This window comes from Equus przewalskii, chromosome 8 (genome assembly GCF_037783145.1).
Source record: "Equus przewalskii isolate Varuska chromosome 8, EquPr2, whole genome shotgun sequence".
Lineage (NCBI taxonomy): Eukaryota > Metazoa > Chordata > Mammalia > Perissodactyla > Equidae > Equus > Equus przewalskii.
In genome coordinates this window covers 64,882,640-64,900,078 of record NC_091838.1, presented here as the reverse complement: position 1 = coordinate 64,900,078, position 17,439 = coordinate 64,882,640, and the positions used below count along the sequence as shown (strand labels likewise).

At 36.5% G+C, this 17,439-nt stretch overlaps 1 protein-coding gene across 5 annotated transcripts in view; it reads right to left on the bottom strand.

Moving 5' to 3' along the window:
• The window catches only part of MTBP (MDM2 binding protein), an 81,584-nt gene that overhangs the window by 31,019 nt on the left and 33,126 nt on the right, over window positions 1–17,439 (bottom strand). For all 5 annotated transcript variants that reach the window (XR_011543166.1, XM_008533413.2, XM_070630923.1 and 2 more), the window contains 3 exons: window positions 12,034–12,207; window positions 10,468–10,575; window positions 3,386–3,547 (listed from right to left, as the gene is read on the bottom strand). Coding sequence is in view for 4 of the 5 variants with exons in the window: in XM_008533413.2 (XP_008531635.2) it covers window positions 3,386–3,547; window positions 10,468–10,575; window positions 12,034–12,207 (444 nt within the window). In the remaining variant the exon portion in view is untranslated. The remainder of the gene's footprint in view (window positions 1–3,385; window positions 3,548–10,467; window positions 10,576–12,033; window positions 12,208–17,439) is intronic.

Below are 17,439 nucleotides of genomic sequence, written 5' to 3'. Positions count from 1 at the left end.
TTTACTTTTCCTTCTTCTCCCCAAAGCCCCCAGTACATAGTTGTGTACTGTAGTTGTGGGTCCTTCTAGTGGTGGCATGTGGTACGCTGCCTCAGCATGGCCTGATGAGTGGTGCCATGTCCTCGCCTAGGATCCGAATCCGTGAAACCCTGGGCCGCCAAAGCAGAGCACGCGCGCTTAACCACTCGGCCACGGGGCAGGCCCTATAATATTATTCTTACAGTAAAATAAACACAATATTTTATTTATGTGGCAGTCAAGACACTGGGCCATGCTGACAACCAAAAGCACAAAAAGGGCCTCTGAGAAATGAAGAACACTGCTTTTTTTAGAGAAGAAAGCATTTTACTTTATAAGAGAAACAAAGAAATGGAAGCAATACAACAGGGAAGTAGGGACTCAAAACTGCCCAAAAAAATCATAAATCAGGGCAAACAAAAGGAAAATATTGCAGATGACAATATGTGATTAATGAATGTAGGTCATTATAGCCTCACATACCTAAATATGAATAAATCACAAAGAAAAGGTTATATTATAATTGGTATATTCTGTTTAATAAAGCAAGAATTATAAACACACACTAGAAGATTCTTATTAAAATGTTTGAAATACTAAAATTGTGATCTTACAGAATTACCTAGAAAACTCCTTCATGCAGTGTGTTTATGTGCCCCATGGTCCAGGTAAAGGAGACAGTTATTGTATTATGAATTCAGGTATCACACTTGGCATTGTGAAAGTCTTTAGCAATTTTGTGGCAAAGAGTAAATAAAATGATTAGATCAAGACATTTTCTCCATACTGACTTTCATCTGTTACATATGCTAGAGGTTTTATAAAAAAATAACTAGATCAATAATTCTAATGATTGTTAATAACTCCTAATGTGCATGGTTGCAAATAATGGGTCAGAATATGAAACGTGATTGACCTTCCCGCTTCTTCTGCTATGTAATTTGCATGTAGTTGTAGATGTATTTACTCAAACAAAAGCTACAAAGGATGTTAAAAAGCACAACTTCATTCTTAGGTGTCATGTTCAAATGTACAACCTGTCGATTTCAGTTCAGGTTCTGCAAATCTTCAGGGTTTCTTTCATTTGTTTAACAATTATTTTGAGGGGACCTACTCCTATGAGCCAGATACAGCAAACAGGCATACCCCTTACCTTCAGAGAACACATGGCTGAGAGAGAAGACAAATAGTTAACAGATAATTACATACACAGTACATAATTTAAACTGTGAGAAATAACTTGAAGAAAAACTATAGGGAACGAGTACAACAGGAATCAATTTAAACTTGGGAAGGATTGAGAAAGCCTTTTCGAGAAAGTGCTGTTTAAATCAAGATCTGAAGAATGACTACCAGTTAACCAGGTAAAGACTGGGAGAAAAGTATTCCAGAAAGAGGACACAGCATGAGTAAAGTTCCTGAGGTGGAAAGGAATGTGTCACGTTCAAGGAACGGAAAGACTCTGAGGTAACAAGGGAACAGTGAGGTGACACTAGAGGACGCCAGAATAAGCACAAGACCAGATATCACTTAGGGTCTTTACAAGCCATGTTAAGGACAAGGCATTCTATGTACAATGGGAAGCAATCAAAAAGGTTTGAGCCAAGGAGCGACATAACCTGATTTATTTTAAGGTGAGCACTCCTGTAGTTAAGTGTGTTAACAATGTCCTAGAACTCGACTTTGTGCTGGTAACTGTAAGATACGTTTCCATAAACTGATATAACAACCCTTGCAATTATTTCAGCCCTTCCTACCTTTCAGTTGTTACCTCCTACACAAATCCTCCCAGTCAGCCAACCTCTCTCTGGATCTCAGTTTGCCCTTTTTCACCTCCTTGACTCTGGGTATGCTGCTTGCTCTACCTGGAGAATCCTATCTTCTCCTCTCGACGTAGACCCTATACATCTCTTAAAACCTACATCAAGCCCCTTGGCACCTAAAGAAAGGATTCTGTGATTATTCCACCTTAATTAGATTCCTCTCCTTTAAATTCATATTTATTTACTTAACCAACAAATATATAGCACTTACTTCATACCAGGCAACTTTCTAAACAATTTACAAATAATTCATTTAATCCTCATAACAATCTATGCCATCCCTAATTTAAAGATGAAAAAACCCGAGGCTCAGAGAGGTTAGAAAACTTGCCCAAGGTCACACAGCAAGCAAGCTGCAGAGCTGGGATTCACCCTTGTTAGTCTTGCTCCAGAGCCCATGCTGTAACAAAGAAGTTATGCTCTCTCACTTATCGAACACAGCCTCCATTCACAAGTAACCTTATACTTTCTCCAACATCTTTCAGATTATTCTGCACTGCTATTTAACTTTGGTACTAATATGTAAACAATGATGATAATGATAATGCAAATGGCAGCTAACAATCTTTTAGCATTTATTATGTTCTAAGTGTTTTACATGCATCAACTCATTTAATCCTCAAAATAACCCTAGTAAGTGGGTAATATTACCCCCATTTTAAACATGAGGAAGTAGATGCATGGAACTTGCCCAAAGACATTCAGCCAGCAAGTGACAAAACTGAGATTTGAACCTGGCAGTCTAGCTCCAGAGCCTGGGTTTTTGAACATGGCACGATATGCTGTGCTTGTATTTTGCTTTCCAAATAGATTAGAAGCCTACTGAAAGCCAAGGACCAAAATTTTACTTCTTTTGTACCTTTATGGTGTCAAACAGAGAAAAGGTACTGAACAAACATTCATTGGTCACTTTCTTATTAACCTATGGAATAAAAATGATTCTCACAGAATAAAAACAAAAAACCATCCTGTACATTTAAAATGCCAGACAATCATAAAATGCTTTCTCGTTAGATCCTGAAAAGCTTCACACTATTCAAATTCATCACAAAAACAGAAAGAAATGCAAGTTAATATAGAAATGATTTCCTGCTTCTTCAGAGAAGTTTGGTGACCGTTCTTATATAATGAACAGCAAATGTGGAGCATCTCATTAGATGTAGTTTTAACTATATTAAATTTATTGTGTAGGTTCTACTTTTCTCAACTTATGAAAACATAACTTAATGGAAATGCACCCATTCCAGCAGATTAATAAAAGCAGCTAAGAGGGATCACCTTAAAATGCTTCTCCCTCTGTTCAAAAACAATTATACCAAACATGCTTAATGAAGCTATCAAAAAGTTTTTAATGTTTAAATGATGAGAAATACAGCTCATCATATATACATACACACTTGTATAAACAAATATATACACATCACTATTTAAATTTATAAGATACAACTTGATTTGATCACTACATTCTATTGGTTTTAATAATAAAGAACTGTCATAAATGCCACACACACACACAAATAAGTAATAATTAACAAAAAACTTACCATTTAACACATTCGAGGTTTTAATGTTGTCTGTCTTTATTAGAACTGTTTTAGGAGTAATAGCATCAAAATGATCTAAAAAGCGTTCCCTTGTGAGTAGTAATAAACTTTTGAGTTCATCAACAGAAACTACTTCGGGCTGTGTTGCCAACTTTTTCCTTTCTGTAAGACAACAAATTAGTATGATTAACCGTGTGACTGCTATTTTAAAGCCTCTCTAGAGCACATCTACCACTCTTTTATGGGAAATATTTTCAAAAGTAAAACAAGTGAACTTCTCCATTAAATCATCATGCCTGTGTAGGCCTGGTTTCATTTTCAATCCATTTGTAGGTAATAGTAGAATTTCCAGTTACACGAGATAAACAGAAATAGAGTCATTTGTTAACACCAAAAGTGATAAAGGGTAAAGGCAAGTTTACAAAAGTTTTCTGAAATATATTGCAGAGCATGAAGAGTGGCCTTCTGTTGGTGTTTATGTGAAAATCAAACCTCTAAGACTTTCAGTTAAATATAGTAGCTTGGTCACTTCCACCTATTTCTTCTCCTTCCCCAAAACTAGAATCACAGCATGGGAATAGGAAAGAACCACAAAAGAAAAAACAATAAATAATGACAGTTTTCAACAAATTTTGGAAGATGCTGGCGGAGTGGTAACTGAGCCGGCAGAACAGAGGGTCAACGTGGGCGCTCAGAGGCACTCCGTGAGGTTTAGGCAAATGGTGGCGTCCTGGGCTAAACCAGGACGGGATGAGTGGATGTTTAGGGGGAGAGCAGTGAGAACTAAAGGGCCCCACCCCTCCCTCCAGCTCTCACACACTCTGCTCTCATCTTTTGGGTAGAAACTGAAGAGGAGTCTCCGACTATGGATGCAGGTACAATGAAAGGTAGCATTGATGCGGGGGCTAAAACTAAGGGATTAAATAAGAATCTACATACTGAGAGGCTGGACTCCCAGCCCTGTAGCCAGAAAGTTAGCAGCTACAAAAGCCCGACTGCAAAGATTCAAGGATTCTCCTTTTGAAAAACTGAACTCCCCAGAGAAAAGAGCACAATACTGATATTGAAGTGGAGGTAGGGGTAGGAGCTCACAACCAAAATGTTGAATTGTCACTCCATCACTCTACAGAGCAGACTGCCAGATATTATATCAGAGTGAGGCATATAAAACTTCCAATTTAAAACAGGACAGGGAGAAAGAATGACCAGACATTTAAGGAAAGGTGTTGCGGAGAAGGCGACTCTGCGTTTCCATGGTCTTATGTTTATACACCTAAGGACTGTTACTCAGTAACACTTCCAGCTCCCCTCTCCCTCCCATTACTCACTGCCAATCTGCAGAAGAAGCTAGGCATGCTCTGATCAGACCCTTGCTCTCCGACTGTCGTCTGAGTTAGCACGTCCTCAGGATGCATGCCCTCTGTAATGTGGAAAGGGCCCTTTCACCCTCAGGGCTGATCTGTAGTTGTCTGGCTCTGATAGTCATTCAGGGGGTAGATTCAATTCTGGGTGTATTTTCAGAAAACTCTCCTGGACATAGTAATTTAAACTCCATCTGTGCGTTTCTTAGGTTTATTTCTCAATTAGTTCCAACTCCGGGAGGCGAAAGGAGTACTATTTATTAGGGCTCAATTTTAAAAAAGTTCAAGATGAACAAGAGGGACCAAAGTAAACAAAGAGAAAAAGGAGCTCAGCAGAAACAAAACACTGCAAGGAAAGCTCGCTATAATTAATATTCTCAAAGAAATAAGAGAAGGTACTATACCCGTCAACAAGAACAGGATGCTTTGATAAAGGAATAATCAATGAGCAAGAAAAGACTAAGCACAAGAGCTCAAACTTAAAATTCCATATGAGAGCTTACAGTAAAATGCAAGATAGCCTGCAGAAACTGGAATAAAAAGATAACAATATAGAAATAGGAAAGAAAATTAGGCATTCTGTCCATGAAAGCCATAACATAATAAGAGCTCTAGAAAGAGAGAAAAGAGAAAATGGGAGAAAGGAAATTATTAGAGATAAGAAAAATTTTCAGACTTAAGGATGTGAATCTTCTATGGCAATGGCCCATCAAGTACACAGATCAAGAAATTTTGTGGGGTGGGGAAGGGAAGGATATACACACACTCTGATTCAGAGTAAAGCTTCCAGAGATAAAGCTTCTTGAGATAAAGTTTCCAGAGAGAGACTAAAAACAAATAAATCAAAAATAGATCACTGCAAAGACTAAGAATAGTATTCGATTTCTCAACAGGAGTATAGCAATAGAGAAGACAATGAAACAATGTCTTCAAGATTCTGGGGGTAAATGATTTTCAACCTAGAGTTCTGTATGAATTATCAATCAAGCAAAGATATTTTCAGATATTCAAGAGCTCAAAAAATTTATGCCCCATGAACTTTTACTCAAGAAGCTACTGAAAAATACGCTCCAACCAAACACGGGAGTAATCCAAGAAAGAGGGGGTTGAGGGGTCTACAGAAAAGGACATTCCAAAGCAAGGGAAGAAGGAAGAAAAGTTTCTAAGATGTCAGCGGGTTTAATAAGCAACTCGTCCATTATAGAGCAAACTATGAACCACTGGAAAAAAATTAAAAGAAATAAAAAGGAACTGCTGTGTCTGAACACACGATGAATTTAACGATAGGTGTGTGGCAGAAATGTTGGAGCCTTTGGAAAATCATGACAATATTTTGCCTGTAAAGAAGCGTGGGCAAACTTAAAATAGGTGATTATCAAGCATAAGACAAACAAAGCTTACACAGGAAAGGAGAGTTGGTCAATATATACTTTACGACTCAGCAGTAAACCTATTTACATAGTTATAATAATGTTAAAACTACCATTGATAACCAAAATTCATGACTTCCCTCTAAAGGGTGGAAAGGGTAAGTAAAGATGAGGTAAGCAAAGTCTTTATCTTCTGTAGTTAGATGTCAAGATAATGTCTGAAACTGGTAAATCAAGAAATAGCAGTGTACACATATTATTTAGAAAAGTGGAGAAAATGTCAGGAAAATCAGCTGGGAGAGCTGAGGATAGCTGCCTATAGACAGAGACTGAAAGATGGGGAGGAGAGAGTAGGGTACTGCTGTTCTCCATTTTAACTTTTTTAGTACCATTTGGATTTTTAAATTATACCCATGTATTACTTGAATAAAAATATTTCATTTTTAAAATACTTCTTGACCAATAACATTTTCTTCCATAATAAAATAGTAAACTCTAAATTCAGAGAATTCAATTCAACAGACATTTACTGAGTATGTGCTGCCTGCAAAGCACTGTGCTGTGCCCTCAGACACAGAGGATTAAAGCACCTTATATGACACCACCTGAGGTTGGGACATAAATAATGCAAGGGAGGAGGCTGAGAAGGAAGTAGCCAGTCTCGAGGTATACTGTAGAACACCAGATTTACGATACACGCCTCTGGAAAATCCCACCTCCCCAGTGTGGATATTGGTAGGGTCGTTCCAGTTCTGATCCAAGATAAGTGACACACAGTTTTTGCAGTCAAGAACATTCGTAATGGTAAAGTAAGAGTTGTAATATGTGCTGCTTTGACTACATCTTGGTGAGAAAATAAAAAGCAATGAAGCTGTACAGTCTGCTGGGAGCTATTCTAAAACGAAGAGTTATCAACGGTTTGCTTTCATCTGAAAGATGCACAATAAATAGTGTGCTTCAGAAATTAGCTCTACATTTTTATTAACATTAAAAATATACTTAAATCATAAACCTGACCTAAGCTTATTAAAACTGTCAATTATATTACAACATTGGGCAATTTGGAGAGCAGGGTAGGAGTTCCTATTGACCTTGATAACTGAGAAATAGAGAAAACAGGAAGTTTACTAGGGTTATGAGCAAGATAATTCACTTAGGTGAAAAATAATCTACACAAATGAATCTGCACACAAGTGGCAGCTAAAGATTTGAGAGAAAAACATTGGACTAAAGTCTAAAAATGAATCAGCAAAAGAATACTATTCCTAAAAAACCTAGTAATAACTAAGGATTTCTTAAAGAAAAATATAGAGTAGGGTATCTAAAAGTATCAGCAGATTGAGCATCAATCAGTTTTCTACTGGGTTCTATAAATTTAAAAAAAGATGAGGGAACTCAGAGTAGTGACCAGAATACTGGAGCAAAATGACAATACTGCTGTTTTGGTGTTTGTTTTGCATCATACTGAACAGTCTTTTACTTAAAAATTGTTCAGCATTCTTTTTTTTTTGAGGAAGATTAGCCCCGAGTTAACATCTGCTACCAATCTCCTCTTTTTGCTGAGGAAGACTGGCCCTGAGCTAACATCCGTGCCCATCTTCCTCTACCTTATATGAGGGACAGCTGCCACAGCATGGCTTGCCAAGCAGTGCCATGTTCGCACCCAGGATCCAAACTGGCGAACCCCGGGGCCACCAAAGTGGAACGTGTGAACTTAACTGCCGCACCACCAGGCCAGCCCCCTGTTCAGCATTCTTAAACATTTTCTTTAAAAATCAGTGAAGCAAGATATTTAGTATTTCCAAATACAAAAAGTTATAAATTCCAAAAAAATCAAATAAAATATAAATTATAAAATTTAAACATCATTCTAATACAATAGTATTCGATATAATTTTAAAAAATAAATAAAATTAATGAAAATAAATTATTTAAAAAAATTAAACCCTAGCAGAAATTTTACTTGATTTTTGTTATTTTTAAAAACAAAGTGCCTCAATAATGTGAGTACATTCTCATGCAAACTCTTCCAGTTGCTCTTATTCAGTACTAGTCAGAGAAATAGTGGTGAAATAAAAATAAGTTTACTCCATGTCTTGTTGGTAATTTTGAAAAAAATATTTTTTGAACAACTTTGTTTTTCAGCAAAAACTATAATCCTTGTATTGATACTGAATTGTTTATTTTTTCCCAAAGAAAGCTGTTCCCATTACATTATTTAATTTTCATCATGTATAAATTAACCACAATCAATTTAAATACTTTCATATTCATATTTCACTTCTTTGAAAAATCACTGAATTGGACACAGACATTCTTACACTGGAAACTTCATTTTGCTGTCTTTTCCTCTGTCTTTTGAGATACAGGGATTCTGAACAGATGCATCTTTATCCCCCAATTTTTAATCCAGATTTAACTTTCCGGGTAGAGAAGAGACTGGTTCAGCAAGTATCTCCAGCATAAATGGATTAACCGGAACATTAATTTTAATCAAGATTTAATGCTTCAAACTGCAAATTGGCCATTTCATGGAGACGCCTAGAGCTACTAGTCCTAAGGCTTCCTTCAGCCTCCGGCCCGCTGCTTGCCCTTGCTGGTTGCCCAGTGCTGTGGCATCCTTCCAGCTGCTGCCTGTGTTACAGCTCAGCTGCTGGTGCTTCTTGCTTTTCAGCGTTTATTTAGCACTTCCATCTCCCCATCCCCAAGTAGAGCTTCCAGTCACACCTGTAAGCAGCAACGTAGTTATAGCTGTCAGTATTTCCCTGCCTAACCAAGCAGGAGGGATGGCCCTACCGGGGTCAACTCTTTTCACCCAAAGGAGAGAGGCACCAGCTTCAGAGAGCTGCCTGTTCTTCCACTCTGACAGTTTTTCTGGTCGGAAGGGTAAGAAAGAGGTGAAGATGAAAGAGAGGGGAGGTGTTGAAAGAACTGAGTTATAAAGTGCTGCAGGAAGCTTATGGCAAAGAATCGGGGCCTGCAGAAGGGTTTAGCAGGGACAGAACAAAGTCAAGAAGTGAATAATACTGCTGATTGATGTTTGAAACACAGGTTTTCCACCCACAAAAATACCAGTATTTCAGTATTTATTTTTCTTGGTGTTAACATGTACTATTTTTCGTTGAAAATGATTTGCCTTTTTAATTATATTTTTCTTGAGCTAATATCATTTTCCTAGTTAAAAAAAGAAATCATGGGGCCAGCCCAGTGGCACAGCAGTTAAGTTTGCACTTTCCGCTTTGGCGGCCCAGGGTTCACCAGTTTGGATCCTGGGTGCAGACCTATGCACTGCTTGTCAAGCCATGCTGTGGTAGGCGTCCCACATATAAAGTAGAGGAAGATGGGCGCATATGTTAGCTCAGGGCCAGTCTTCCTCAGCAAAAAGAGGATTGGCAGCAGATGTTAACTCAGGGGTAATCTTCCTCAAAAAAGAAAAGAAAAATCAATGGTGGGAGGAGTTCAACACAACACAATTACTCTGCCTTTCCATAACTGAAAAAGTAGGTACTTCTTACATGAATAATTGAAACCTAGTATTTTAAAATTATTTTCCATTGAAGAAAACAGGTACTGAATTCAAGATATTTTTAAAATGCTTTTAAAGAATGATAGCTTTTATTTTATAACGTATCTACTTAATTCTAATATTTTTTCTCTATGCAACTAATGAGACCTCAATCTGAATCAATTTCTTAGAAATTCTATACAAATTAGCTTAAAATAAGTTCGTATTAGGTACTAATGAATAGCTATTTATTAAAAAAATTTTAAGACTGATAACCAAGTTAATATATAGTAAAAGAGGAAAAATTCTAAATTACAATCCTTGAAAAAGTGTTCATTTCTAGAATAAGGAAAAATCCTTAATGCCAACTTCATGCAGTATGTGAAATGTACTTAGTTATTATTGATGGTCATGTTTTAACCTAAGAATCAATGCTCAAGTTAACATATTAATTTCTCTGGACTTGCATTTTCTTCTATTTGCAGTTTCTATCCTCCTGTTACAGCTAAAAGTATGTAAGGAGAAATTTTATAAAGAATATTAGCCAGAATAAAACCTAGGTATCTTTTCTAGCATACAATTAAAAACAACGAAATACAACATTTTCCTGGAGAAGTATTTTTCTAAAAGGTCAACAGCAATGCACAAATAAATAAGAATATTCTCCCTGATGGAAAAAAAGTTGCAGACCTTTTTTACTCTTTATCACCTCTATCGAGAATAGTTCTACAAATGAGTATCATACCCAAAAGACAACATGTTTAAAAAGTGTGAAAATAACCATGCATTATGTCTGAACAAGTCAACATTCTTACAGTAGAATGAAATGTACAAATTGTTACTTACTCAGACATTCTTTCAAAGCCAAAGCTTGAGCATTAGCTAACTGTTTCTCTCTCTGTATAAGTTGCTCCCCAGAAAAATGTGGAAGTGACGAGAAGTCAAAAGGAAAGCCTGAGAAACAGAAAAAAGTCAATATTAAAGATGTTTTATGACAACAATTAAAATTCAGTTCCTAGGAAATGTTATTATATAATTTTTTTTAAAGTCAATTATTCATTTCTTGATCTTCCATATTTCAAAATAAATAATAATTAAGCTGCAGGAAATAACCATACTAAATTATTTTGCATTTTAAACATTGACCTGCTTCTAAAATTGAAGGAATTTAGGTAGCAGAGTAGACTTCCCTCCATCGCATTTTCTTCTCAGGCTGAGCTATTGAAACTCCTACACAAGATACAGATGGAGAACGGTAGCTAGTCTCTAAAGATGGCCTCCCAGTGAACCACACCTCCTGCTATTCACCCGTTATGTAGTCCTTACATGATAAACCCAGACCCTATGAAATCAATAAGGTACGGTGAAAGTGATATGAATGACTTCTAGGCTAGGTCACAGAAAACCTTGAGGCTTCTTAGAACAAATGGTCTAAGAGATGCTAGTGACCATATAAGAAATCAGACTACCCTGAGATTATGATGTTGTGAAGAAGCCCAAGTTGGCCATGAAAAAAGGGCACGTGAAGAGAAAGACAGCTCTCATCTGTTCCAGCTATCCTAACCCAGGAGCCAAACATGTGGGTGAAGAGGCCATCTTCTAAACACTAAGTCCTGTTAAGTCTTCAAATGACTGGAGCCCCAGCTGTGTGACTGCAGTTGTATGTGGGACTTCAAAATAGAAACATGCAGCTAAGCCCAGGCAACCCACAGGACTATGAGACATAATAATAAACAGTCAGTCGTTTTTAAGCTGAATTTGCAGTGGTTTATCACACAATGATAAATAACTAAAACACAGAGCTTGGAGATAAAAGAAAAGATAAGCAATAAAATAGAATAAGATGCTTGAGAGAAAGTAAATGAAAGTGAGAAATAAATTATAGAAAAATAATATATGTTCAAACTGGAAAATACTAAAAATTCCTATTTGGAATTGAAGGCTGACCTACCAAATTTTACTAGGTATAATGCAAAAGGGATTCATTCTCTACACTCTAAATTGTTTAAATATGTTATGTTTAAAATAAAATGTAGGGCCAGCCCCAGTGGCCTAGTGGTTAAGTTTGGCATGCTCCACTTTAGCAGCCCAGGATTGGTTCCTGGGAGTGCACCTACACCACTCCTGCCAGTGGCCATGCTGTCGCAGCGGCTCACATAGAAAAAGAGGAAGATTGGCAACAGATGCTAGCTCAGGGCGAATCTTCCTCAGCAAAAAAGAGGAAGATTGCAATAGATGTTAGCTCAGGGCATGCAGAAAAAAACAAAAACAAAACCCAAAACACATAAAATAAAAGGTAAATTTACTGAAAGTAAAATGGAGTTTGGGGAAAATAAATTCATTAAAAACTGGAAAGTTAACTACATATACAAATAAACGTAAAAATATCTTCTACGTAAAGTTAACACTTACTCAATTTGATTTCTTCTGTTTTTGATTTCATCTTTCCATGAATTAAATTGAGTGCAAATGAGCCATTGATCTGGTTGGCTGAGTGAATCAGTGTGGCTTTACATTTTCTATTGCCATTACCTTGTAACAAGAGATAATAGCTAGAATGCTCTCCTTTCACTTCAACATCTGGAACTAAACAAAAACGATTATCTCAAGTAGGTGAAAATTCAGCATGCAACATGGCAGAATCATACATTTGACGCATAGGATATAATGACATTTCTATGTTATTTTAAGACAAGCTGTTACCCAATACATTTGGGGCTAGTAGTTGTTCATTTAACTGAGAAAGCTGCTAAAGCAGAGAATCATAACAAAAATGATACTTACAAAGCATAAACATTTTACTTTAATGTTGAGTTTTACCTTTAAATTAAAACTATGTGTATTCATTCATTAACTTTTGATGTTGCTCACTGGAGTTTCAGGATATCTTTCTTATATAACCGCACCCATAATGTATCAACTACAATTTCCAGCTTCTATTTCTTTAAAGTGGAATAAACTGACCCCAGCAAGCACACACAACTCAACTACTGGGAGCAGAAGCGTAGAGATCTACTTAAGAGTAGCTTTTTGCAGTGGGCCTCCATATGTATTTTACAGAGGAAATGGAGAGCATTCATTAATCTGGCATGCCAGTTACATGAAGGTCAGTTAAGACAGCTTCTAGCATATTTCAAAAACAAATGAAGTGCGGGTTATAGTGAAGGCTGAAGAAAAACTGTGAAGCCTTTGAAACTAAAAACAGAAGCAGAGTCCTTTGTGTTGAAGATGTTGAATTGGACATAAGCATTTATTTTCACTGTCTCCTGAAATTCCACAAAATGAGAATAAAGAGATTTTAAAAATAGCATAAATGCACAAGGACCAACATCTGAGAGAAGAGACAACCACAACTAAATTTTGAAAGCAGGAAAGTAGATGAACAATTGGTAACAGACCTTGGTCTCTCAACTGCTAAAGAAGCTGAGAAAAACAGTAGAGAAAGCTTAGAAGAAATGTAATTTACACTACAACCCCCAACGAGAGACACTGGGATGGTGGCCCCAGAAGGCATTGGAAGCAAAATGAAGGTGAAATAGGAAAACAGGTTGGAAGTCTGTTTGAGAAGCAGTGTGGCTTCCTGACCCCTCCTTATTCTCTTCAGACAAACGATTGTCCTTTCCCCAGCCCAGAAGACTAGTAGTTCATTCTCTGGAGAAAGCAAAACAAGGTGTCTCTGTCCTGGGAGATATAAGACAGAGCTTAGGGTTGGAGCTGGTTATCAGTGGGTTAAAGGAATGCTTGTATATTGCATATTGAGGCCCTTTACCCTTCTTCGCCTACATAACTTCCAGAATTTTGGAAGCCAGATAGCAGAAATTAGCCTTCTTTTGGAAATGTGGTCATTCCTGCAGGTAAGACTGAAAGATCTCACACTGGGGTCACCTAATGTCCCATTGAGATCACCTTAAAATGAAGATCACAGTCAACACGCTCCACTATGCACGCAAATCTTCCAATCAGCTTTCTGGTACTCTCTCCTAAATGTGAGCAGGCAGACAAACATTATGGGACCTCAAGGAAAGGCTCTGATATGAAAACTAGATGCCAAAATAAACAAACAAGAAAAGGGCCTTGTAGAAAAACAAAGAATATGCAGTTAAAAGAAATCACAGAAACAAATCAGATCACTAAAATCCTCCAAGAAGAGAAGATATTGCATGCATTAAATAAGAACAGGAAATTATAAGAAAAGAACATTAAATGAGAAACAACTCAAGGAAATTAAAATTAATAAAGCAGAGATACATATTTCAACTAAAAGGTTAGAAGATAAAGTTCAGTGAATCTGTCAGAAAGTAGCATAAAAAGACAAAGAAATGGACAATAGAAGAGGAAGGGAGGGATAGAGACAGACAAACCAAGAGGAACAATACCCAAACAGAAGAAACAAAGGAGAGAACATAAAAAAGTAGAAAGAAGGAAATTACCAAGAAAATAATTAAAAGAACATTTTCCCCAATAAAAGAGACAAGCGTCCAGGCATGCTGAATACAATACAAGAATAAAAATAGTCCCACCAAGGTGCATGATAACGAAAATTCAGAAGACTAGGAACAACAAGTGGATTCCGCAAAATTCCAGGGAAAATCTGGGTTTCTTATAAAAATCAAGAATGAGAATGGCACTAGAATTTTAAACAGCACTGAAAGCTGAAAGACCATGGAGCAAGGCCTTCAAAATTCTGCTAGAAAAATGTTGCCCAACCTGGAATGCTATAGTAAAGTGAGAGGATAGAATAAAAACATTGGTAGGTATAGAGAGTCACAAAAATTTTCCTCCTACGCACCCTTTCACAGGAAGATTTTAGAGAATGTGCTCCACCAAAATGGGGGAGTAAATGAAGAAACTGGAAGATTAAAGGATCCAAGGAACCAATAAAAAACAGCAAAAGATGAAAAGATAGTCTCAGACTCAAAACCTATGGAACAAATCAGAGAATAAAACCAACCAATCTGGATTAGACAGACCTTAAAGATCTGGAAGGGATTTCCTACATATATATGATTGATAGAATACTTACTGTGCTTGAATGTAGCAAAAGGAGTTTCACAACTGGGGGGAGGCTTTATGATTGAATATTAAAAAAAAGAATCATTAACTCTAGGTAAAACAAAATATTGTACAGGAAAGGAAAATAAGATATGTTACATGGCTCACCTGTGAATGGTGATTACACAATCATAATAATTAAAACAATGACTATTAATCTAAAATTGCTGTATGATCATTCTGGGAGGATAGGGAAATGAGAAGAACGTGAGGGTGTGGTGAGGGCAACGGAGTGAAAGAGGATTCATACTTCCCAGTTTGAAAATTTACCACAAAGCTACAGTAACCAAGAGAGCTACAGTAACCAATCAGTATAAGGACAGACATACAGATTAATAAAAACAGAATGGAGAGTCCAGAAATATACTCTCACACTTACAGTCAAATGGTTTCCAACAAAAATGCCAAGACGATTCGATGGAGAAAGAATAATCTTTTCAACAAATGGTCTTGGAACAACTGAATATCCATACGCAAAAGAATGAAGTTGGCCCCTTACCCCTCTACCTCACAGTATATACAAAAATTGATCCAAAATGGATCATAGATGTAAATGTAAGAGCTAAGACTTTAAAACTCTTACAAGAAAACAAAGGCATAAATCTTCATGACCTTGGATTAGACAATGGTTTGTTAAATATGAGACCCAAAACACAATCAACAAAAGAAAAAAATAGAAAATTGGATTTCATCAAAATTAAGAACACTTGTGCTTCAAAGTACACCATCAAGATAATGAAAAGTCAACCCCCTAGGGACTTTGGGTGCTAATGATGTGTCAATGCAGGTTCATCACCTGTAAGAAATGTACCATTCTGGTGTGGGATGTTGATAATGGGGGAGGTTATAGGTGTGTGGGGACATGGGCTATATGGAAACTCTGTACTTTCCACTCAATTTTGCTGTGTACCTAAAACTTAAAAAATAAAGTTAACTATTTTTTTTTTTAATTATCCATATGACAAGGCTGCTGTGAGGATTAAAGGTGAGACACTGCACAGAAAGTGATTACTTAGATCGTTACCTGATGTATTCTAATTGCTTAATAAATGTTACCAATTTTTTTAAAAAGTCAACTCATAGAATAGGGGAAAATTTTGTAAATCATCTATCTTATAAGGGATTTGTATCTATAATATACATATATAACTTCTACAACTCCTAATAAAAAGACAACTCAATTAATAACTGGATAAAGGATCTGGTGATAGACATTCCTCCAAAGATAAATACGAATGGGCAATAAGCACATGGGAAGATGCTCAATATCATTAGCTAACGGGTTTGTGTAATTGAAACCACAAAGAGATAGTACGTCACACGCCTTGGATGGGTATAATCAAAAATACAGACAATAACAAGTGTTGATGAGGATACAGAGAAACTAGAACTCTCACAGATGGCTGGTGGGAATATAAATGGTACAGCCACTTTAGAAAATAGTTTGGTAATTCCTCAAAAAGTTAAACATATAGTTAACACATGACCCAGCAATTTCACTCCTAGGTTTATATCCAAAATAATCTTAAACATATGTTCACACAAAAACATATACACAAATATTCATAGCAGCATTATTTATAATAGCTGAAAAGTGTCAAGAGCTCAAACGTCCATCAACTGATGTGAGAATAAATAAAATGTGGTATATCCAAATGACGGAATATTATTCAGCAATAAAAAGGGATGAAGTACTGGTACACACTACAACACTGATGAGCCTTGAGAACAGTATGCTGTACGTGAAAGAAGCCAGTCATTAAAGTCTTCATATTGTATGATTACACTTGGATAAAATGTCCAGAACAGGCAAATCTATACAGAGAGAAACAGATTAAGGGCTGGGGGAGAGGAGCAGGTGATGGGAATGGGAAGTTACTGCTAATGGGTATGGAGTTGCTTTTGGGGGAGATGAAAATGTCCTAAAATTGACTGTGGTGGTGGCTGCATAATCCATCCCGCAAATAGACTAAAAACCATAGAATTTTATACTTTAAATGGCTGAATTGTATGGTATATAAATTATATCTCAATAAAGCCGAGTTTCCACAATTTAAAATTATCTTAGGAATGTAAGGTTCTGCTCACAAAAACAGTTCTTAGCATTTGTGATATATATGTACATAATATAGATGTATACATGTTGGGTATATATATGTGGTGTGTGTGTATATATATATGTGCTAAGAAAACACCCTACTGTAATTTCATTACAACAGTCTACTTTCCCAATATGAACATACTGTGGGTTAACCCTATTCCCCAAAACAACCATGAAGTTCAAAAGAGAATTTTTGCCGTTAGTTTGTAATGGAGACGTTAATCCTGCTCAAAAATATTAGTCTTACAAAAAGAATTTAAATAAAAGTTATTAGAAAGGAAAAATATTTGTTGTTACCAGTTGCATTTGAAACTCAGGTGGGCCAAGAGTCACAGTGACCTTAATTCATTGGCCAATTTAGCACTTGGGCAATTCAAGTTCTGTGTGTGTCCTCAACCCATGAGGTCCTCTCCACACTGACTTTAAATGCCATCCCCGTTATTAGCACTTCAATCACTAAGGCCTGGAATTACAACCACCTTATTGTCCTCTAAAGAAAAATATTCATTTTAAAGAACTTCCCTAACCATAAGGACTACGCAGTCATTTAAAAAAACCTTGTTCCAGATGTGGCAGGTGTTCATTGAAGACTTATTAAATAACTTTTACATAAGTACCACAGAGAATAACAGATTTACAATTAGCATAGTTATTCAATTCTCATA